The sequence below is a fragment of the Rutilus rutilus genome, assembly GCF_951802725.1.
Source record: "Rutilus rutilus genome assembly, chromosome: 16".
Taxonomy (NCBI): domain Eukaryota; kingdom Metazoa; phylum Chordata; class Actinopteri; order Cypriniformes; family Leuciscidae; genus Rutilus; species Rutilus rutilus.
In genome coordinates this window covers 36,968,910-36,993,286 of record NC_140224.1, presented here as the reverse complement: position 1 = coordinate 36,993,286, position 24,377 = coordinate 36,968,910, and the positions used below count along the sequence as shown (strand labels likewise).

The following is a 24,377-nucleotide window of genomic DNA, read 5'->3' as shown; positions in this document are numbered from 1 at the left end:
TACACTTCCGTGGTCAACTTCTAGAACATTCTACTAACTATAAGTAACTTTCACGACTGCTGGCTGACATGTAGTTGCTTCTAGTTTATAGTTTATAGAAAATACACTCAGATTCATTGTAGAAACATAACACTGCTTTATTTCTTCAACATAACACTGAATGGTACATTATCCACACACACACAGCAGACGTGTGTATCGCTGGGCTGTAGCTATGCATGAGCACAGACAGAAGTGCTTAATGTTACAGGTGCAATAATAGAATATAATAACACTGTTTATACAACTAAACAAAACTGAAATTCAAAGAAAGCATGTCGAACAGCTTGCATATAGAGCGCTCAGTCATGGCCTTTATATTCCATCCGTGGCTTTTAGAGTCCGATCACAGTCGAGATTATTTGTACCGCGTGCGGATATGAGAGATAAAGCTGATCTCAGATCAGCCCAAGCACAACCTAGACAACTACACACACAAGTGCAATAATAATCCATCACGACAGTCTTTGGCACGACACTACAGGTTACATCACGCAGCTCCTGATTCAGCGTTTCTGTCTTCTGGAAAAACTAAACCTGAATCAATTATTTTGGCATAATAAACTGTGCAAATTCAGTCAAAATCAACACTATATTATATATTCTTCAGAAAGAGCACACATCTCTGGCCAAGCTTTCCTTTCGCTGATTGTCAAACGTAAACCGGGTTTTAAACGAAAGTTCTGAGTTCAACACAACTTATACAATAATGTTCATTTCAGCATTCACTAATACGTTAAATGCAACATTTATTACATATTTGATGAACTAACAATGAACAGTTGTGTTTTTATTTACTTTAACAAAGATTAATAAATACTGTTACAAATGTCATTAGTTGTATCATGTTTGTCACTTTCAGAACACTGATCTGACAACTTCTGACTCGACCAATGACGCGAGTCTGGGGGCGGGACTATCTCTCTAACTGACCAATGAGAGTTTTGGAAAAGCTGTGCCAAAAGAGTCATTGATTTTCTGTTTGTGTTAGAAATGACACAACCATTAAAATGTAATGACAGCATTTATGTCATAACATCAATTACCGACGCAGCCGCCATTGCATCATATATTGACTTTGGCTTCTCGAATCAACATTATGTCACGAATGCTGTGAAGTTCTACTGAACCCAGACCGTTCCTTTAACATGACCTCAAGGGAATGTAATAATACGTCCACCGCTGAAGAACACACTGCGGCTGGTCAGAGAAGCGCTGCACTGCTGTTCCCGACGGGAGTCTGGCAGAGAAACACACGTAACGGAATGTCCTGGTGGAAAGAATGATGAGATCTTGGCCCAAACGCCGCTGGTTTCTCTCACGGAGACACGAACCAGCCTTCTGGAATAAGAGTCGTACACAGAGCTTTAAATAAAAGAAACTTCACACAAACGTAACGCAGACGCACAGCCTGCCGTCATCCTTCCGCGTCACCCGCCTCATCACAACTAGTGTTTATAGCGCGTTATAATTAATCGCATCCAAAGTTTGTTCACATAATATGTGTGTGTGTGTGTGCTGTGTACAATTATTTTGTATATATAAATACATATCAAGTATACATTTAAGATTTTTTTCTTAAATATATACATGCATGTGTGTGTATTTATATAAACAAAATAATTATACACTACACACGCATATATTATGTAAACAAACTTTTATTTTGGATGCGATTAATCGTTTCACAGCGCTAGTTATGATACAGCTCGTTATGACCATCCATACACGTCTCGCCTATGAACTATGAATATTTTTGTTTTTGTGCTTATTACATTACAGTAGCTGCTATGAAATGTTCTAGCATGTCAAATGCTGCGTCATACACAAATACTCCATACATGTTCTGCTCGTCTTTTTCACGAATAAAAACTAGTTTATATGTCGCATTTTTTTAATCATCTGAAACATGCCGCGATATTCCAAAGTGACTTATGATGCAATTAAAGGGATAGTTCACCCAAAAATGAAAATTATCCCATGATTTACTCGCCCTGAACTCATCCGAGGTGTGTATGACATTCTTCTCTCAGACGAACACAATCTGAGTTATATAAAAAATGTCCTGGCTCTTCCAAGGTTTAGAATGGCTGTATATTTTTCATATTTTTATGCACTTTTATGATGGACAGATGCACTTTTATGATGGACAGATGCACTTTTATGATGGAGAGATGCACTTTTATCATGGATAGATGCACTTTTATCATGGATAGATGCACTTTTATGATGGACAGATGCACTTTTATGATGGATAAATGCACTTATGATGGAGAGATGCACTTTTATGATGGACAGATGCACTTTTATGATGGACAGATGCACTTTTATGATGGATAGATGCACTTTTATGATGGACAGATGCACTTTTATGATGGAGAAATGCACTTATGATGGAGAGATGCACTTTTATGATGGACAGATGCACTTTTATGATGGAGAGATGCACTTTTATGATGGACAGATGCACTTTTATGATGGATAGATGCACTTTTATCATGGAGAGATGCACTTTTATGATGGACAGATGCACTTTTATGATGGACAGATGCACTTTTATGATGGACAGATGCACTTTTATGATGGATAAATGCACTTATGATGGAGAGATGCACTTTTATGATGGACAGATGCACTTTTATGATGGATAAATGCACTTATGATGGAGAGATGCACTTTTATGATGGATAGATGCACTTTTATGATGGAGAGATGCACTTTTATGATGGATAGATGCACTTTTATGATGAGAGATGCACTTTTATGATGGAGAGATGCACTTTTATGATGGATAGATGAGCTTTTATGATGGATAGATGCACTTTTATGATGGAGAGATGCACTTTTATGATGGATAGATGCACTTTTATGATGGAGAGATGCACTTTTATGATGGAGAGATGCACTTTTATGATGGATAGATGCGCTTTTATGATGGAGAGATGCACTTTTATGATGGATAGATGCGCTTTTATGATGGAGAGATGCACTTTTATGATGGATAGATGCGCTTTTATGATGGATAGATGCGCTTTTATGATGGAGAGATGCACTTTTATGATGGAGAGATGCACTTTTATGATGGAGACATGCACTTTAATGATGGATAGATGCACTTTTATCATGGAGAGATGCACTTTTATGATGGACAGATGCACTTTTATGATGGACAGATGGACTTTTATGATGGATAGATGCACTTTTATGATGGATAAATGCACTTTTATGATGGATAGATGCACTTTTATGATGGAGAGATGCACTTTTATGATGGATAGATGCACTTTTATGGACTTCAAAACAGAAACAGTCATTCACTGCCATTATAAAGCTTGGAAGAGCCAACTATTTTTTCAAATATAACTCTGATTGTATTCGTCTGAGAGAAGAATGTCATACACACCTAGGATGAGTTCAGGGTGAGTAAATCACGGGGGAATTTTCATGTTTGAGTGAACATTCTCTTTAACGTCAAGCACGTAAAACATGCGCAGAGAAGGATGAGAAGTGCTCAGGTTCAGAGGCAGATATTGATTTGTTTGGCTAACTCTCTCTCCAAGTCTGAAATCAGAGTGTCAAAGTCCTTCAGACTCAACCGGCACGTGAACGGGGCGTCGAAGTCGAGAGCGAAGTCATCCACGTACAAACCGTCGGGCGACGCCCACACGTCCCGCTTCTTCGCCCTGTCCATGTCGTCGTCGCTCTCGCTTCCCGCCACCTCGTCGTAATCCGCCTCGTCGTTCGACATGAAGTCCCGCCCACAAACGCTCCAGTCACCAGCGTATCGGTTACAGGGCGGGCTTTCCAGGCGGCCACGCCCCCTGCGGGAAACAACCGGCTCGTCCTGAAGGCCACGCCCCCTACGGGAAACAACCGTCTCGTCCTGAAGGCCACGCCCCCTACAGGAAACAACTGGCTCGTCCTGAAGGCCACGCCCCCTACGGGAAACAACTGGCTCGTCCTGAAGGCCACGCCCCCTACGGGAAACAACTGGCTCGTCCTGAACCGAGGGAAGCGATCGCCGCAGTGAGGAACTCTGGGATACCGAAGAAGAGATGACCTGTGATTGGTCGGAGTCATCCATCACTCGTTCTTTGGGTACTGCGAAGAAACGGACATGAAATGCCGTTACACACTTGATATGTGGCAGATGTGCAAGTCAAGTCAGCTTTATTTCTATAGCTTTATACAATACAGATCGTTTAAAAGCAGTTTTAATTCCCCGTGATAAACAGGAAAATAACAGTGTCGATGCAAACTTCTGCAAATATGAGACAAATTCAATATGAGACAAATTCAAATCTATAAAGCAGCTCTAAAAAGACAATAGTGTTGTTTTTCAGCTCAATTCAGTTCATTGTTGATTCAGTTCAATTCAGTGTTAATTTAATTCAGTTCATTATTTATTCAATTCAGTTCAATGTTGGTTCAATTCAGTTTCGATAACACTGTCAGTGTCCTTTTTCAGCTCAATTCAGTTTTGTTTTGTTCACATCTGATAGTATCAGTGTAATCAAATCAATAATATAGCCGAATATTAAGTGTCTTTAAGTCCCAGCTGAGCATGGCGTGTGTTCGTGCGCTCGCATGCATCAAACTCTACACACATGGCACAGATTTAGACTGATGTTCCATGCAGATCCACAACAGCTGTCACAGGTTACTGAAATTCCTCCTGCATGTTACACATGTGCTGCGTCATGAGGTCAAGGGTCGTAACATGACGCTCAGAGTGCAAACTGTTCGCATGACCTTCTGAGATGCAGCCGATTATGATCAGATTATATGCATGATATTTCATCGCATGAGCGTTGCTGGAACGATAATCAAAACCAGAGGACATTCAGAGGAAAAAAGGATGCATGTGATCTTTCGTTTTATTTCATTCTGCAAGTAAAAATCACGACGCGTGACTTTCTGCAGTGTAGAACAGGTCTGAAATGACTTTAACCCTCATCCTCACACTTTGTAACACTTCTTTCCCTCGCGGGACAAAATGACCCGAAGCCCTAAAATTATACTTGTCCAGAATGCTTATTTTATTCCATTTTGATCATATTGTTTTACATTTTTTAATGCAATTTTTGGGGATTTTTTTTGTTATTTTTTTATTTAAGTTACCTTTAAATGAGTAGATATAATAAATAAATAATAATTTAAGCACATTCCTCATATTCTTTCAAGTTAAATTCAAAATAACTCACTATTTCATACATAACCCTTTTAATTCAGCTCAAAATATCTTACATTGTGTGTCTTTAATATAATATAAGATGATATTTCATGACTCTAGATGCCCTTATCTCTCTATATGAGCTGTTCTTCTGGGTCCTAAAGTCATTTCTCTTCAGTGTGCATTCAGATACACATTATACATTATAAAATAATTTTTTTGGTAAAGTTTTAGCATTTTTAGTTTTAATTTTTGATAATTTTTAGGTTTTTCTATGTGTACTGAAACATTCCTCGCTTTCCATTCATTCCTAAGGGGGTCAAATTGACCCGCGAGGGAAGGATGTGTTACTTTTTAAAATTTTAAAAATGATTTTCGGGTAATAATTGATGATAATATAAATGTTGGGCCACAAACTCACCAGGCCAGAGCTGCAGGAGGTAGTGCAAAGCCTCTATGTGTCGCTTGAAGTCCACGGCACTGGCGATCTCTTCACTGTGTGCGAAGCTACGCCCTCGAGCGGCCCCGGACCCCATCAGGGCCCCTGACCCCGGGGCCGTCAGCCCGGCCTGCCAGGACTCCTGCGTGGGCGTCAGGAGAACCGGCCCGAAGCACACGGCCAGATTCTGGCACGTCATTCGGTTGCTGTCGCTGTAAGACGCCACCAGACTCAGATGATCCAGCAAGAAGGACAGAGTTGCCTTCAGAAGACACAAAACCACACACACACACATCAAACACTGCATTAACATGTTAACAAGCACTTCACATGAACATCAGGCTTTCATAGACAACCTGGGAAGGCCTGATCACACATTTGCAAAAAATAAAAATGATTAATACATGAAAATTCCAACATGTATCTCCTTTAAGAAAGCAAATCGAGCCCATTTTGATTAAGGCTTCAGGATGCATAAACGTGGTAAAATTATGCAAGCTCCTAAAAGTGAGCTATACTTTTCTAAATGAAGAACGAGATGAGAAAAGAAAGAGTATAAATGCATGAGAGCAGGAGGAGCGGGAGGTTCTCATTCCCAATTAGTTTGTTTTGGACGATGTTGGAAACCCTCAGGCTGCTGTTCTGCTGCTCACATGGGACAAACAAACCACGTACAGCGGCACACACACACACACACACACTCCCTCTCGCGTAAACACTTCAGTGCTCTTACATAAAATCACATCCTCAGGAAGAAGCTCAGACTCACGTCTGGCAGAAACAAGGACATCCGAGCATGAAAGAAGATTCAATGAAAGAACAGTGACAAACTGCTTAAGAAACGAAGGAGAAAGAAATCTAAATGTTTGCCATTCTTATTAGATCAGTTTACTCAGAGTAAAGCTGCGTGGCTCCTTGAGGATCATTTAAAACCTTCAGAAAACAATCAAATGCAAAAACTAAGGAGTAACTGAACAGGGAAGTGCAGATCTTAAACAAATAAACAGGAACATTTCAGTCCTGTAAACATCTGAAGTCAATCCTTTCTCAATCTCAGAAATGTGATGCAAGTGTCCATTTACATCTTACAAATGTGTTTAGAGTTACAGTGAGTGGAAGAGACTGAAGGTTTGCTAAAAAAAAAAGCTTTTCTGGATTGTAATTGTAATTAAAAAAATGTAATTTATTATAATTTAATGCCATTTCAGCACCAAAGCACTTTATTCAAGAGTAATACAATGTAAAATAATCATAATAACAATATTTTAATACAATAATTTAACAATATTATAAAATAGATCAATAATTAATCCAAATAATAATATATAAAATCTTTCAGCTTGATATTTCACAAAAAAAAAAAAAAAAAATATGAATTAGATGTAATTCACATGTAAACGAATAAATGTTACGGACTGAAAAGTTAAAGGTGTGTATTCACTACCATTCAAAAGTGTTTATTTTGAAAGAAATGATCTTTTATTCAGCGAAGATACATTTCAAATAAATGCTGTTCTTTTGAACTTTATATCCATCAAAGAATTGTGAAAAATAAAAGTTTCCTGTTTTCAACACTGATAATAATCATAAATGTTTCTTGATCATAAATCATCATATTAGAGTGATTTGTGAAGGATCATGTGACACTGAAGACTGGAGTAATGATGCTGAACATTCAGCTTTGATCACAGGAATAAATGACACTTTACTGTATATTCACATAGAGAACAGATGATTTACATTACAATAATATTTCACTATTTTTACAGTATTTTTGATCAGATAAATGCAGCTTTGGTGAGCAGGAGAGACTCTTTCAGAAATAGTTTTGAATGGCAGTGTAAACAGAACTCTGAGAGCCTGAAATGGACACCTGATAGTCAGGACAGGTTCACATCTAAAGGCTGACGGAGACTGGATGCATTACCCGCTCGGCCTCAGGGAGACACTGCAGCAGAGCCACGGTGTTTTGTGATCGCTGAGCGTCGCTGTCGTTTCTACAGGCCGGTCGAACCATCATGGCCTCTAACACCACTTCATACAGGGTCCTCGTGATGAGAGGAGACGGCAGCTCGCGCAGGTAGTCCTTCAGGATGCCTGACCATAATAATAAAAAAACAATCCATATTTACATCTACAAAAACCCTGGAGATTTAATTGCATGTTATTGGTGTAGATTTTCATATGAATATTATTGTTCCCTACTTGAGTTTGTAAATTGATATTGTTCAATATCAAAACTCTTAAAGGGTTAGTTCACCCAAAAATTAAAATTCTGTCAGTAATTACTCACCCTCATGTTGTTCCAACCGCGTAAGACCTTCGTTCATCTTCGGAACACAAATTAAGATATTTTTGATGAAATCTGAGCCATGTTTCACTCCTCCATAGGCTTCCAGTGTGACCGAAACTTGCTGGCCCAGAAAAGTTATTAAAGAGATCGTTAATATAGTCCAAGTGACTCCAGTGGCTCAATCTTAAGTATATCAAGCGACGAGAATACTTTTTGTGCGCAAAAACAAACAAAAATAACGACTTTATTCCACTATTCATTTCCTTCTCTCTGGGCCTCGAGTGAGTCCACGTAGTGTTTTTGCGCAGCGCGTCTGTGTTACACGTCACCACGTAGGCTCACTATTGGCCGAGGCTGGTCATGTGTGTGATGCGTGATGACGTGCAACACAGACGCGCAGCGCAAAAACACTACGAGGCCCAGAGAGAAGGAAATGAAAAGTGGAATAAAGTCGTTATTTTTGTTTGTTTTTGCGCACAAAAAGTATTCTCGTCTGATGATAAACTTAATGTAGTGCCACTGTAGTTACTTGGACTATTTTAACGATGTTTTAATAACTATTCTGGGCCGGTGAGTTTCGGTCACACTGGAAGCCTATGGAGGAGTCAAAATTCTGTCAGATTTCATCAAAAATATCTTAATTTGTGTTCCGAAGATGAACGAAAGACTTACATGGTTGGAACAACATGAGGGTGAGTAATTACTGACAGAATTTTCATTTTTGGGTGAACTAACCCTTTAAGTAAAAAAGCGTGGTAGATGAATACATCAGGTTGACTGACCGGTAATGACATTGACGTCGGGATAGAGCTCGTCGTTTAAGGAAACTGCAGCACTGTCCTTCTCAAACGCATCGCGCAATTCCTTCTTCACTGCTGCAGACCCACAGAGACGATACAGTCCCACCACCTGCACACACAGAAACACACAGTGTCTTTTTACAACCACTAGGACACATTTCTCAATACTTAGATCTATTATGCAAAGTCTTGATGATGTTTCAGGCTCTACTAGAACAGGTTTTCCTGCTTGAATGTTGATTATTCTCCTCATATTCTCCATTGTTGCGGCTCCTCTCTTCCCAGTCTGTCAGTAACGCTCTGTTCACTTCCTGTCTCTATGAAGCCCCTCCTTCTGAAAAGCACACTGTGCTCTGATTGGTCGGCTGGATCAGCGTGTTGTGATTGGTCGAGCGCTTCGAGTGTGTTTGGGAAATGTCCCGCCCCTTACCATAACCGCCAGTTTAGCACACTACTAACTAACTCAGCCAGGCCCCGCCCCTTTATTCTGCGCATTAATTATTATAATGAGGAATATTGTGACGTGTTCCCGGAAGAAACTCAAGACTACAGCGGAGGCGTTTCAGGAGTTCAGAAACACTGACACTGATATAGAGAAGAAACATTTTTCATGCTCAAACACCAACATTAGATAAAGAAAGTTGTAAAGAAAGCAGAATAGGACTTTAACTGCAGAGCAAAGCTGAAAGTTGGTGTGAAGAGTTTTGAAAAAGTGACCCAAGTATTGAGAAATAATAATTAGTGCTGAGCAAAGATTAATTGCATCCAAAATAAAAGTTTGTGTTTGTACTGTATATCATTATTTTGTATATATAAATACACACACGCATGCATGTATATATTTAAGAAGTATTTGCATGTATATACTGTTTATATATTTATACATAATTTATATTATATATAAATATAAATATTTTATATATAAACACATTTTTCTTAAATATATACATACATGCATGTGTGTGTATTTATAAATACAAAACAAACTTTTATTTTGGATGCGATTAATCGTTGCCCAGCGCTAATAATATAATAAAAATGCGCGCCGTCTCACCCTCAGTCCTCTCCTCTCGATCTCAGAAACACACTTCTGAATGATCAGAGGCACTCTGAGTGTGGACGCTTCTTTCTCCACCAGGGGGCGCAGCTCCACCCCGAACACTGTAGGGGGGGGCAGGTCACTGAGGCGCGGGAACGGGGTCACGAACTGCTCCAACAGGGTCAACTTCACATACAGCAAACCACGAGGCTCCAGACGAACACACAGCTGCTGACTGCGAGAAGCTACGGGAGAGAGAGACAGAGAGAGAGAGAGAGAGAGAGAGAGAGAGAGAGAGAGAGAGAGAGAGAGACAGAGAGAGAGAGAGAGAGAGAGAGAGACCGAAGATAAACAGATAAGAGGCTCAGTGCAAGATCAAAGCCAGTGCAGGGTATGACTGGGTGGTATGGTTGTAAACACAAAGGGTAAAATTTGTGAACATGTTCCAAATGCTTGGAAGAAGCAACAGATAATTTATTTCGTATTGTGACCTTTATCCGAGTGAAACGGAAGAACGAAAAATTATTTACATTTAAATGTAGGGCGGGGCTTGGTTCAATCCACCAACTATTGATTGGACGGAGGCAGATCTGAATGCAAGTTTGCAGTCGACTGTGAGAAAGATCTGCACGAAATGATTGGAGAAGTCTAGCATACGTCACCAGAGAGAAGACGTTTCGCCGGATGATTTGATTAAACATTACAATGTCAAAACATTAAAAAAAGAAACATATGCACGGATGAGTTAACAATAATTTGCATTTAGAAAACAAATGGTGAATTTCCATTTTTTTTATGCTGACTTTAAGGGGTGGTTTGTTAGTCTAAACACGAAGTAGAGTTCAGTTGCTTATGGATTGCAATGTGACGAGTTACTATAGAATAGAACTTAATCATCATTACTCACCCTTATGTCAAGAAGACTTTCATTCATCTTTCGTAACACAAATGAATACATATTTATCTTAATTTATAGAGAATTTCTGCCCCTCTATTGAAAGTCTATTCACCCAAAACGTTCATAAAATCCATATGAATCAAGCGGTTTATTGCAGGACCTCTGAAGAGACACTTCACTTCATATGATGAATAGATTTCATTTAGGCTTTTACTCACATATAAACATTGTTCAGTGAACATAAAAGTCCTGTTTACACCTGGTATTAAGATGCGTTTTCGTCAATCCGTTCACAAGTGGACGATGTTAAATTCAGCTCGTCCACTTTTAACCACTTCCAGAGGTAGTGGAAAACGCACTGCAAACCGGATTGCTTTTGTAGTGTAAACGCTCATGTGGTCGAAACTGCTGCTCTCCGTGTGTTCGTGTTCATATGTAAAGAGCTTATTTTGTCCATTAGATCGAAAGATCTGAAAAAGCCCATAGATTTACCCGCCCATAGACCCTGCCCTCAAAGAAATCAGGACAGAAGTGGTTTGAAGTGGACGAAAGAGACGGAGTAAAACACCAGGTGTAAACGATTGTGATCCGATTGACCAAAACGCATCTTAATACCCTGTGTAAACAGGTCCAAAGAGAAGCTCAACTCTCCTAGTTTGATGTGTTCTGAAGATAATCAAAAGTCTTATGGGTTTGGAAAAAAATAAGGGTGAGTAAATGATGACAGAGTTTTCATTTTTGGTAAAACTAATCCTTTACAACAACTTCAAAAATGGCTCATCTAATCAGAATTTAGAGAACTATCAGTTTCATCTTGGGACTTGATTCACAAATGGGTGGTTCTCTTACCCTTGAAGAGGGACGGTATAGCCACAGCGCCCAGACAGCAAACCCGGTTACGCGCGGGAGCAGCCGGCGCGCAAGACCCGATGTTAGCGCTAGCAGTCGTTGGCGTCAAGATGACCAGTTTGAGCAGCCGCGCCCTCTCGAGCTCCAGGTTAAAGGTGTGGTTTAGTGGGAGACACGCTCCTCGACAAGTTAGCAAGGACGTTCGAGCCCGGGTCACCCCGTCCACTTGAATGGCACAGAAGACTTCTTTAGTAGCATCGATCCGAGGGGGTCGGAGTAGCTCTTCGACTCCCAGCAAATGCACCGTGAGCAGGCCTGAAAGTCTCTGAGCACAGCGAGGCTGATCCGTCAGCGAGTACAAGCGGAATGACTCTGCGTCTGCCACAGCGAGTGAATCCTGTGGTCCACGGTGTGGTGGTGGTGTAGGTGAGCCTTTCGACCCCTGACCCTTTGGCAGGAGTTCAGGTGAGTCTCCATCGCTAAGATACCCTCCTTTACTAGCAGAGCGCATTCGAGAGGATCGACGTCTTGGCCTTGCGGGTGCACTGGAGTCCAGGTGGTACTTGCTGATGATGTTGGATGATTCTTTGCATGCATTTGGTGGTAAAGCCTCATCTGACGCTCCCGGTGCACTGCTGGCATTTCCTTGGCTCTGTCCGTGACGCTGATTACGGGACGAGCGCAGGCTAAGCTTCCGCCTCAGTTCTGGGAGTTTCCGCATCTTCATAGAGAGCCGCCGAACCGTCCCTGGAGACTTGATCTTGTCGATCACACTGCTCCCATTTCCACCCTCTCCTGGGCTTCTCTTTGGTGCCCCCGAACTGTCAGAGTTCACAACACTTGCAGAGCTAATACAGTCCGACTGTAGCATAACCAGATCTGAACCCAAAGAAACACACTGTTAGAAAGGAATTACAACTTTTAAGATGTTCCTACAACCAAGTTGTGCTTTAGTATCTTAGTAGTCAGTGTCAAAACATAGCACGATGCCTTGCAGCACACTAGGCAACATAAATGAAACCTTATAAACCAGGGGAGTTCAATCCTGCTCCTGGAAGGCCAACTTACTGCTGTTAGCTCCAATACACCTGCCTGGAAGTTTCTAGTGATCCTGAAGACCTTGATTAGTAGGTCCAGGTGTTTTTAATTAGGGCTAGAACTAAACTCGGCCAGAAGGTGTCCCTCCAGAAGCAGGATCGGACACCCCATCATAAACTGATTTGCAATGATGAGATGGAATGAGATCCACTTTCCTGTAGACTTTAGCCCCAACACTTATCAAACACACCTGAACATGGTAATCAATGTCTTCAGGATAACTAGAAAGTCACAGGCAGGTACTTTTTTATCAGGGTTGGAGTTAAACTCTGCAGGACAGTAGGCCTCGAGGGCCAGAGTTGTGCCGAGACCGACCCCTTCTCCAGAGACTCTACTTGCAGGACAGTGACCCTCCAGGACCAAAGTGGCCCATCCCAGCTCTACATCAAGAATGGGCAACTCTGGCCCTCAAGATCCACTTTCCTGTAGACTTTAGCCCCAACACTTATCAAACACACCTGAATATGCAAATTAAGGTCTTCAGACAGTTATAGACAGGTGAGTTTGGTCAGGGATGGAGCTAAACTCTGCAGGACATTAGACCTCGAGGGCCAGAGTTGTGCCATGTCCAACCCCTTCTCCAGAGACTCTACTCTCCAGGACCGAAGTTGCCCATTCCAGCTCTACATCAAGGATGGGCAACTCTGGCCCTCAAGATCCACTTTCCTGTAGACTTTAGCCCCAACACTTCTCAAACACACCTGAATATGCAAATGAAGGTCTTCAGATAGCTATAGGCAGGTGAGTTTGGTCAGGGTTGGAGCTAAACTCTGCAGGACAATAGGCCTCGAGGGCCAGAGTTGTGCCAAGTCCAACCCTTTGCTCTATATGTAGGCAGTAAAACAGTGGTTCACATGTAAAGTGCTACAGAAACTCTACTCGCAGGACAGTGACCCTCCAGGACCAAAGTTGCTCATCCCAGCTCTACATCAAGGATGGGCAACTCTGGCCCTCAAGATCCACTTTCCTGTAGACCAGGGGTGCCCAATCCTGCTCCTGCCGATTGACTGTCCTGCACAGTTCATCTACAACCCTAATCAAACACACCTGCCTTTAATTTTCAAGTGATCCTGAAGACCTTAATTGGTTGCTTCAGGTGTGTTTGATTAGGGTTGGAGATGAACTGTGCAGGACATTCGATCGGCAGGAGCAGGATTGGGCACCCCTGCTGTAGACTTTAGCCCCAACACTTATCAAACACACCTGAACATGCAAATTAAGGTCTTCAGACAGCTATAGGCAGGTGAGTTTGGTCAGGGTTGGAGCTAAACTCTGCAGGACAGTAGGCTTCGAGGGCCAGAGTTGTGCCGAGTCCGACCCCTGCTCTACGTAGGCAGTAAAACAGTGCTTAAAGTCAAATCAAGTCAAGCCCACCTTCATTTATATAGCCTTTTACCAATATAGATGGTTTCAAAGCAGCTTTACAGTGATAATAGGATATTAAAGTAACAGAGATTGTTTTGGCTTACAGCAGCTCTATAGAATAAAGTTATTGTCCAGCTAAAGTTAGTTTTGATTGATTCACTTCCATTGCAAAGATCATTAGTTATTAACTTAGGGGCCGCTTACACAACACCGTTTCAACCGAAAACAGAAACTTAATTAATGAAAAAAGTAATAAATAAAGCAATAAAGAGTTTGACATTAGTTTGTCACTAGGCTAAAGACGTGATACTGGTTAGCAGCATAAAAATACACACAAATATTGAGTAAAGCATTCAGTTTTTAATGATATTGAACTATTTGTGTATTCAGGGATTGCCTTCTCCACAACTGTTGCCGACTTAGAATTTGACCAAAAGAAGGCATCTTAAAAGGCAGGCCTATTATAATTATGCTCCCTACTTTTTGAAAGAGCATCTAGAACACATATATGATGCCATCAAATGATGTCTAGGTAGGCAGCTCACTAAGTTTTAGAAAAGAACTTATAATTACATGTAATGTGGTTGCTTTCAATCCCATTTTTTCCAAATTTGTGAACGCCAAACACAATCAGCATAGCATAACACAGCATTTCAGTCTACTTACTATAAATATCATTTCAAAACAGCACTTCTCATTTTAAGACCAGCTGTGTGTGTGCTGGAAATGCATCTTAGCTTGTGACAAACTCTTACATAATGGAAAATCTGACCATACCCGAACTATCCGTCCTGATGACATCGACTTCGGTTTGAATGTCTCTCGTTTGATTGGTCAAACCCCCTGATCGTTTCTGGTCTCTTTTCTCCTTTGCCAACCCCTCATTTTCTCTCTTTCTCCACGGGTCTCCGTATTTTTCCTGATCTGCTTCTCTGCTGGCCCTTAAGTCGTCCTCTTCAGGAATGGGGTTGTACCAAATGTTTCCGTCTCCATCCGGGCCCTGTCGCCTCTCTGTGATTCTGGTTGGATTCTGGGCCTCATCTGAAGCCTGGGGTTTTCCTGTGGACAGTACCCAGGCTCGACTGCTCCTGTCCAGGTGCTGGAGGTAAGCGCCTTGCCCAGAGATCTTTGCTGAGCTGGAAGAGACACACACATCCATAAAGGTCGTGGACGAAGGGGTCAACTCCGGTAAACTGGCCTCAACTGAGTTGCACGGTGCGCTGGAATATCCAAACTCCAATTCAAGATCATTCCGATTTCTCTTCAAGCCATCCTCACTAAAAGTTTGTTGGTTCCAGGCCTGTTTTGAGGCCTCAGCCTTTCCAGAGCACAAATCCCAGTCCTGTGGCCCATAGACCAGGCTAGGACACGAATCTGTGCCGACTGGGTCTCTGCAAGTGGAGGGAAGTTTGGCCCAGTTCTGTTTTTTGGAGACGGTGATCTGGGAGCGTCTGGTACACTCCTCTCGGTCTGAGCTCTCGGGCTCAGCGTGACCTGAGGTGGATGCAGTTGATGGACAACTTTGGAAAAGTTCCACCTTTTCTGTCACTTCTAAAGCAGAGGAAAGAAAACAGCCATTATTGTCATAGCAGGAGTATTTGGCCTTATTTGGTGTTGAAATAGTTGTCTGGATTGGAGTGACTAACATGAAGAATTGATCACTGGAGACTTGCAACATTCAGAAACAGCAAATACCACAAGTAAAAGTGGAACTGGGGGCTATTAACCTTTACAGGGTTTGCTTCCTCCCTAAAACAACATTTCTGAGATGAGTTTACAGTGACGTAGAGCTGCGAAGAGAAGAGGACGACTGGAAAGAATTAAAATAAGACCAAAGAGGAGGGGTGAAGATATTTACCATCTCCTTCACCCTCGGCTCCCTCTCCCTCCCATCTTGCACATCTGGAAGTTTCTCCAAACTCCCTCCTCCCGTTTTCCCCTTACTCTCTCTCTCTCTCTCTCTCTCTCTCCGTCTGTTCTTTCCCCTCTTGAAATTATGAACGTGGCTTGTGACACACAGTTAGCCAAATATCTTATCCACTTCCAGAAGCCATGAATAACTCCTGTGTGTGTGTGTGTGTGTGTGTGTGCTCTGCGCATTATCTCTGTTGGCTTGCATGACTCTAAAAGTGCTGAATAAAAACATCTCTTGGCAATCGCTCTTTAGTCAACACTGCACATGAGTGTATCAAAACCAATGCTAGTTTACAAGGCCAAGACAACATTCAACAAGCAAACGCCTAAACCACTAACGCTGCTTAAACACCGTACAAAGATGTGACGAAAAGTTTGACAGATAGAAACGTGCAAGTCTATTTCAAGGGTGCGGAAAGAGCCAGATCTGTTGGGATTTTCCGAGCACACAACTGAAACCTCTCATCTGAAATTTTCTTTGGTCATTCGATGCGTACATCAAGAGTGTGTTTCAGGAAAACTTCAAATTCAATGTTTGTACGAAATGTGACCCTCGCAGACCTTGTGTTTGAAGAGTTTAAATCAATGTTTCAATTCCCACCCTACTTTTCTTTCTCAATCAATATCCCGGTTCACTTAGAAATGCGTCACATTACAGAAGCCAAATTGACTTAAAGATTAAAACAGAAAAACACAGATCTCTTTATGCTTCCCTGAACAGGAAGTGTTACAGTAGTTTAAGTGACTTCCTGTTATGCCAAAGTAGCCAAGAAAAAGAGGGAGAGAAACAGAAAGCAACAAGCTAGAGCTACACACATATCGCAGACATAAATGCACAGACTGAGAGAAGGCGCAGAAGAGATTCGTTTGATTTACATTTATGAATTTTGGGAGACTTTTATCCATGCATTATTTTTATCCATGTATTTATTCTGGGAATCAAACCCATGACATTGGCATTACTAGCACCATTCTCCACTGCTTGAGCTACAGGAAAGCATGTACAGTCAAAACTAAATGTATTCACACACCTTCAACATTTCTCACATTATCAGTTTATTCACTATGGTTTAGAAAATGGTGATAAAATATGAGCAGAACTCAGTTGATATTTTACTGGTTTTGTCCGTCCTTCTGTTAGACTGTCTCACACATGAATTATGTTAAATTTAACTACACAATTAGATAATACCAGTTTAGCTCAACCAATCACCAAGCAATGCTTCATTTTGTTCAGTCTGTGTGTAAAAAGAGCATTAGCAATTAAAGACAAAACACTTCAGCAAAACATGATCAGCTCAAAGTGTCCCAATCATTTTTAGTCCCAAATTGTTATAAATGTTACTGGTGGTCACTGTATGAAGAATATTTTCTTTTTACTTTATTTTGCTCTCCTCACTTACATAAATGAACTATAGTGTCCAGCACACATTAGTAAAAAAAAAATACAATATATATATACAGTACAGGCCAAAAGTTTGGACACATTACTGTTTTTAATGTTTTTTAAAGTTTCTTCTGCTCATCAAGCCTGCATTTATTTGATCAAAAATAAAGAAAAAAATGTCATATTGTGATATATTATTACAATTTAAAATAATTGGTTTTCAATTTATTATACTTTTAATTATCATTTATTTCTGTGATGCAAAGCTGAATTTTCAGCATCATTACTCCAGTCTATCACATGATCCTTCAGAAATCATTCTAATATGATGATTCATTATGAGTGTTGGACACAGTTCTGCTGCTTAATATATTTGATGAATAAAAGGTTAAAAAGAACTGCATTTATTCAAAATAAAAAAAAAATTTCTAATAATATAAATCTTCTTTACTATCACTTTTTATCAATTTAACACATCCTTGCTGAATAAAAGTATTGATTTTAATAATTACTGACCAGTAGTGTATATTGTTGTTACAAAAGATTTCTATTTTTAAAACATTTGCTTCTTTTTTTTATTTTAATTTTTTTTAATTTTTATTCATCAAAGTATCCTAAAAAAGTATCACAGGTTATGAAAAAATATTAAGCAGCAGAACTGTTTCCAACTTTGATAATGAATCATCATATTAGAATGATTTCTGAAGGATCATGTGATAGACTGGAGTAATGATGCTGAAAATTCAGCTTTGCATCACAGAAATAAATGATAATTTAATGTATAATAAATTGAAAACCAATTATTTTAAATTGTAATAATATATCACAATATTACATTTTTTTTTCTGTATTTTTGATCAAATAAATGCAGGCTTGATGAGCAGAAGAAACTTCTTTCAAAAACATTAAAAATAGTAATGTTTCCAAACTTTTGGCCTGTACTGTATATCTGGGGTCTGGTTTGACTGTATTCAAAGACGCAAAAATTAGGATGAAGAATAAAGAAAAAGGTACAAAAATGATGCCCACATGGAAATACAAAAAGCCAAAACAGGGAGTGATTTCAGTGAGAAACACACAGCTGTCGGGCCGCTGAGAGGATTCAATGAGCGGTCTGTGTCGAGGGCTTTCCTTCACAGCTGGACACACACACTTAACCCTATTCACTATTCATTACAACACCCCAAAATACACACGCTCACACAAAGCACACTCTCACGGGCGTGCGCTGGACTCACCCTTCACCTCTGACGCGACCAGTCTGTGTGTCTGTGTGTTTATGAAGCCTTTTCTGGGTTTAAACAGCACATTGATAAACTGGTCTTTCTTTGTTTAGTTTGTTACGACTTTAAATAGCGACGTGCACCAAACCCAAGACAGACGAACCTTTAGAGCTTCGGGTTACTCATTCATAGACAGTATTTCGACTAGGCCGATTAATCAAACAGCAGATGTTTATCCATTTTTACATTATTGGCATCACGATTGGAGAAGTAGCATGAGTGTTAGTTCTGTTGCTGTCAGTTGAGAACCTAAATACATTAAAATAAAGTGCCATTTTTCAGGGTTTCAGATTTTTGTGTCTTTCACATTTCAGCTTTAAAGGAACACACCGACTATTTGGGACTTTAGCTTATTCCCCGTATCCCCCAGAGTTAGATAAGTCCACACACACCCTTCTCATCTCCGTGCGTGCCGTAACTCTGTCTGACGCACCCACCGCTAGCCTAGCTTAGCACAAAGACTGGAGGTAAACAGCTCCAGCTAGCATACTGCTCCCAATAAGTGACAAAATAACGCCGACATTTTCCTATTTACATGTTGTGATGTGTATAGCCACAGCGTGTACGAATAATAACAAGGTCACATGACACACTGCCGTCTTCTAACCGTACACATACTGGGAACTTTATTCTCAGAAGGCGAAGCACTGCTACTTCTGCTGAGTGATTTACTAGCTACTAGCTTGCTAGTCACGTTGGTTTTGTTGACGGAAGTAACAACGGTGCTTTTCAGGTGTTGCGCTAATCACTCCGCCCAAGTAGCAGTGCTTCGCCTTCTGAGAATATAGTTCCCAGTGTGTGTACGGTTAGAAGTCCCAAAAAGTTGGCGTGTTCCTTTAAGACACATCGGGCCCTATCTCGCACCAGCGCAATTGACTTTGTACAGCGACGCATGTGTCATTCCTATTTCTCACCCGCGCACAGCGGACTTTTCCCTCCACAGACGCACGTCGGTAAATTAGGGAATGAACTTGCGCTCCCGGGGGCGGTTCAGCGAAAAGAGGAGGCGTGTTCCGGCACAAACGTTCCCTGGTGCTATTTTGCAGTTTCAGAAAACACTTCCGCCACAGACCAGGAGAAACCTCGTCTAAAGTCAGTGGCGCGTTATTCAGATGCTATTTTAAGGGCGCATGCTTGGCCATAATGTTAGCGTGTGCACAACACACACACACTTTGCTTATCTCATCTACACACAGAAGCAGCAGTTCTCATTTTTAGAAAACCATACATTATTACAAGGAAAAATATTACCACACGAGGGAAATCATTGTGGTGTCCATGAAGATGTGAAAGAATAGGCATAAATCTAGCTTACACATTTACCCAAATTATTATACGCCTGTTTAACCGAAGCTAATTTGTGTGTGTTTCTCCATCCCCAATGTCACTTCTCTGTGTTTTACGGCCCTGACGAGAGCGTCGGTCTCCTCGACTGTGAACCGCTCCTGGCGAATCCGCCGTTATAATAGCAATCCGCCATGGAACAAGCACACCTGCTCTTAAAGGGAATGTGAGATGATGCTCTGATTGGTTTATTTCACGTTACGCCCAAACCACACCTATGAGTAATGAAGCTACTTCAGACCAACACATTCTAGATTAGCGTCGGGCGCAAGAGTCATTTATCCCGCCGGTATAATAGCAACAGCGCCCGAGACCCGCCCACAAAGTTACTTGCGCTTCGCGTTTGATACTTGCCTTTCAGATCATTAAAATAGGGCCCTGAATGTTAAACTCTGCAACAAATACAGATCAAATTGACCTCTAATGCATGACAGATTTATGCAGTCAGTTTGTTGAAAGATAAAATGTGATGAATAATCCAAACTGAAAAGGCTGCCTTGTTTGTTTGTGTGTTTGTTTACCATGTTTGGCAGTGTGAAATCATTAGTGGAAATGTTTGCTGAGAATATTCACGGCGTAACGGTTAAAGAGTTTTTCCCAGAATGCCGATCCCTCCCCCTTCATTCGCCCATATAATTTGAGACATCCGGTCTCTCTCATCTGCCCTGAAAACACAAGCCAAACTATTAATAATCACATCAGGAAAGGCTAAAAACATGCAAGCAGATCTTCTGTTTCAGGACATTTATATCTATATCAGAACAGCAATAATAAAGCCAACATAAACATGCATGATCATTTAAACTCCACATTTGAGCATGCTTTTGGGGAATACGCGAGTCCAGGCCCAATCCAGTGTGTTCATGCCTCTGTCTCTCCAGATCCCCGTGAAGATGTATCCTCTGAGAGCTCGACCCGCCAGATCTGAGGAAACGCACTCCTAAACATCTGCAGTCAGTGCTCTCCGTCATGTTTATGGAGTGATATGACTATATCTGATGGTCGGATTCTTCGACCAGAGCAGAAACACCAGACCAGTGCGAGTTCAAGAAAGCTAGACGAGGAAAAAAAACAATATCTGAAGGCCTCGATGTGAACTTGAACAATCTGTTCTGTTGGTTGAGCTTCTTATCTCAGCAATTAATCAGCGCCGCACAAGATTTACCGCCGCTTCGGGTTCACACAGGACAGCACTGGACATGTGGCTGGACTCCCACTGACACACTCCACTATTCTCTTCATTTCTGATGCTCAAAAACACTGTTTCACACACTTTTTTTGAGTGCATGTTGAGTTTGTTCATCACAAGAGATGCAGATTGTACATTCTCTGCAATGCTCTATTTTTTCCAGACTGGAAGTGGGTCTCATCTCATCTCTGTTTATGTCTGGATTATAGAATTAAACATCAGCCCAGAACAGCATTATCAGTGTATTAGTTTGACCAGATGCTGACAGCTGCATTTCTGCTTGCATATTTTCCCAGAGTGCCTCAAACCGCACATTACAATCTACTTCTGTTTGGAAGCAGGCCCACACAACCAGCGCTTTCCCATAAGAACAAACCAAATTATTTTTTGTATGTTTGTTTTTTGGAAGAATGCAAATATATGCTGTAAGCAACATGGTTAAAGTAAATACAATACATTCATATATATATATATATGCAAAAGAAATATATAGAACATATTTTAATATTTTTTTTATATATAATTTATGGTATATATATATATATATATATATATATATATATATATATATATATATATATATATATATATATATGAACCAATGCATAAATTATAATTGTATAAATATATTACAATTCTTATTTAATAAAAAACATTATGTAAATAAATGGGAAATTAACATTTCTCCAAAAATAAATTTATTTAAAAAACAGTTATATAGCTATAAATAATATAAATAATTGTATTATATATATAAAATAGTCAGTAAATATTTTTATATTATCATATTAATTACATAACTTAAATTAATATATATTCATAAATACAAATTATGAATAAATACATTTGTATAAATTATTTTTAATATATAATTTTTATATATAAATTAATTATATACATTTATAATATTTATTATATTATAATATTTTATAATATTATAAATTAATATATAATATTAATTATATACATTATATACATTTATTAACTTAATATTTGATACAAATATTAATATATTTTGGTAAATAAAAAAAATAAAAATAAAAAAACATTAATACAAAACAGCTTTAATATAGATATGTGTAATATATATATATATATATATATATATATATATATATATATATATATATATATATATGAAGAGTTCAGATGCAAAAGCCTCTTAGTGCCATCTGAAATTTTCTTCTAGAATTATCATTTTTATCAAGCTTGTATATTTTAGTTCAGTAATTTCACTTAAATGACAATTAATAGGTAATTTTCATTGCCATTTAAGTGAAATTACTGAATTTGAAAATTTCAGATGGCACTAAGAGGCTTTTGCATCTGAAGTCTTCATATATATATATAAATAAAAGTGTGTGTGAGAGTGTACTACCATGATATAAACGATGGTATTCCACAGTCCTCTAATGAAGCTCAGACTGGCCTGTTGTTCTAATCTGCACTTCCAGGAAGAACATCAGCGAGAGGAAGTTGTTAAAATAGAAACTACAGGAGATCTGGACAGAACTGATCCGAGTAACACGGCTTTACGTCCTAAACTCCGCAGCTCCTGATTTACAGCATTAGTGGCGTTTACACCGCATCACACATCAAACTATCACTATTGTTCACAGAGCTGGATGATAAACCACACGTAACTCATCCCACGTGTGTGTCGAGGCCTGCAAGCGGCCGGGAATGAAGGAATAAATGAAACACTGAGGCACAATGATGACAGAGATCTTCTGTTCGAGAGTTTGCATGTTAATCCGGTGTGTAAACACTCGAGACCCTGAGCCACTAGAGGAAGACATGATGAAGCAAAAGGACATCGTGTGTGTGTGTGTGTGTGTTTACACTCCGATGAGGAGAAGCGGGAACATGCCGTCCTCATGAACGCTCCTCGTGATGTCGGAGGAGTCTAGAGACGAGCAGAAGATCGGGATCATCACATCAGGATCAGTGCAGTTATTAATACTCTACATGACTTCATAACTCAATATCAGCTCTGTAGAAACTAGTGTCGACTCGTCCAGACTGTCCGTCAGGTCAAAGGTCATGTGGTGTATCGTCCAGACTGTCCGTCAGGTCAAAGGTCATGTGGTGTATCCAGCCTTACATCTACAACTGTTAAAACACGCTTTTAATCCTTTAAATAAAGCTGAAATAAAATAAAATAGAAATATTATATAAAAAAATGTAATAATATTTATGTGTATATACACACACACACACACACACACACACACACACTCACTCTCTTATACACTGTCAGACACACACACTCTCACACACACTCTTATACACTCTCGGACACACACACTCTTGGACACACACACTCTCGGACACACACACACACACACACACACACACACACACACACTCTCTCACTCACTCACACACACACACACTCTCACACACACACACACACACACACACACACACACACACACACACACACTCTCACTCACAAACGCACACACACTCTCACTCTCACTCACTCACACACACACACACACACACACACACACACACACACACTCTCACTCACAAACGCACACACACTCTCACTCTCACTCACTCACACACACACACACACACACACACACACACACAGCTCATGCATGAGTCACATGGACTACTGGAAGAAAGGAAGGTTTGGAACATGATGATGACGAATAAATATTCCTTCAAAAACTGGACATGTATTCACAGAAGCAATTCAGTTCTTGGGAAACTGCGGATCTTTTAGTAAATCTCTGCGGGCGCAGATTCTGTGTGGCAACGAGTCGCAGATCAAGAAACACACACACACACACACATCCAGTTTTCTGTTTTGGACTCTCATGTGGTTCACAGATGCAGTGATGAAGCAATCTATTGACCCTCACTGATGAACACACACACACAAACTGACGAACACACACACAGACACACACACACACACACACACACACTGATGAACACACACTAGGGCTGCAACAAACGATTATTTTGATAATCGGTTAATCTAACGATTATTAGAACGATTAATCGACTAATCATCGATTATTTCACCGACTAATCAGTAAGTTTGGAACGATTATTCAGCTTTTTCAATTAGTTAAAACACTGAGTTATACATATTCTAACTATAATATAAAAAAGAAAATCACTTCGGCTTTTGAAATGGTTGTTTTAATGAACTTTGAGCAACTAAACGGGTCATTCTCTTTAAGTTTTCAGATTTCTGTCCAACTCAAATCACACACAAATGCTCTCTAAGCATTGTTTAAATATTCT

General features: G+C 40.0%; 1 protein-coding gene across 2 annotated transcripts in view; it reads right to left on the bottom strand.

Annotated features, from left to right (window-relative positions):
- Positions 1-1,803: 1,803 nt before the first annotated feature.
- The window catches only part of syde1 (synapse defective Rho GTPase homolog 1), a 27,203-nt gene continuing 4,629 nt past the window's right edge, over positions 1,804-24,377 (bottom strand). The window contains exons 2-8 of one of the 2 annotated variants that reach the window (XM_084433741.1): positions 14,771-15,544; positions 11,531-12,409; positions 9,799-10,028; positions 8,727-8,853; positions 7,579-7,748; positions 5,634-5,913; positions 1,804-4,140 (exon numbers count right to left, since the gene is read on the bottom strand). In XM_084433741.1, coding sequence (XP_084289867.1) covers positions 3,557-4,140; positions 5,634-5,913; positions 7,579-7,748; positions 8,727-8,853; positions 9,799-10,028; positions 11,531-12,409; positions 14,771-15,544 — 3,044 coding nt within the window. In that variant the 3' untranslated portion in view covers positions 1,804-3,556. The remainder of the gene's footprint in view (positions 4,141-5,633; positions 5,914-7,578; positions 7,749-8,726; positions 8,854-9,798; positions 10,029-11,530; positions 12,410-14,770; positions 15,545-24,377) is intronic. The other variant, XM_084433742.1, reaches the window with a different exon arrangement.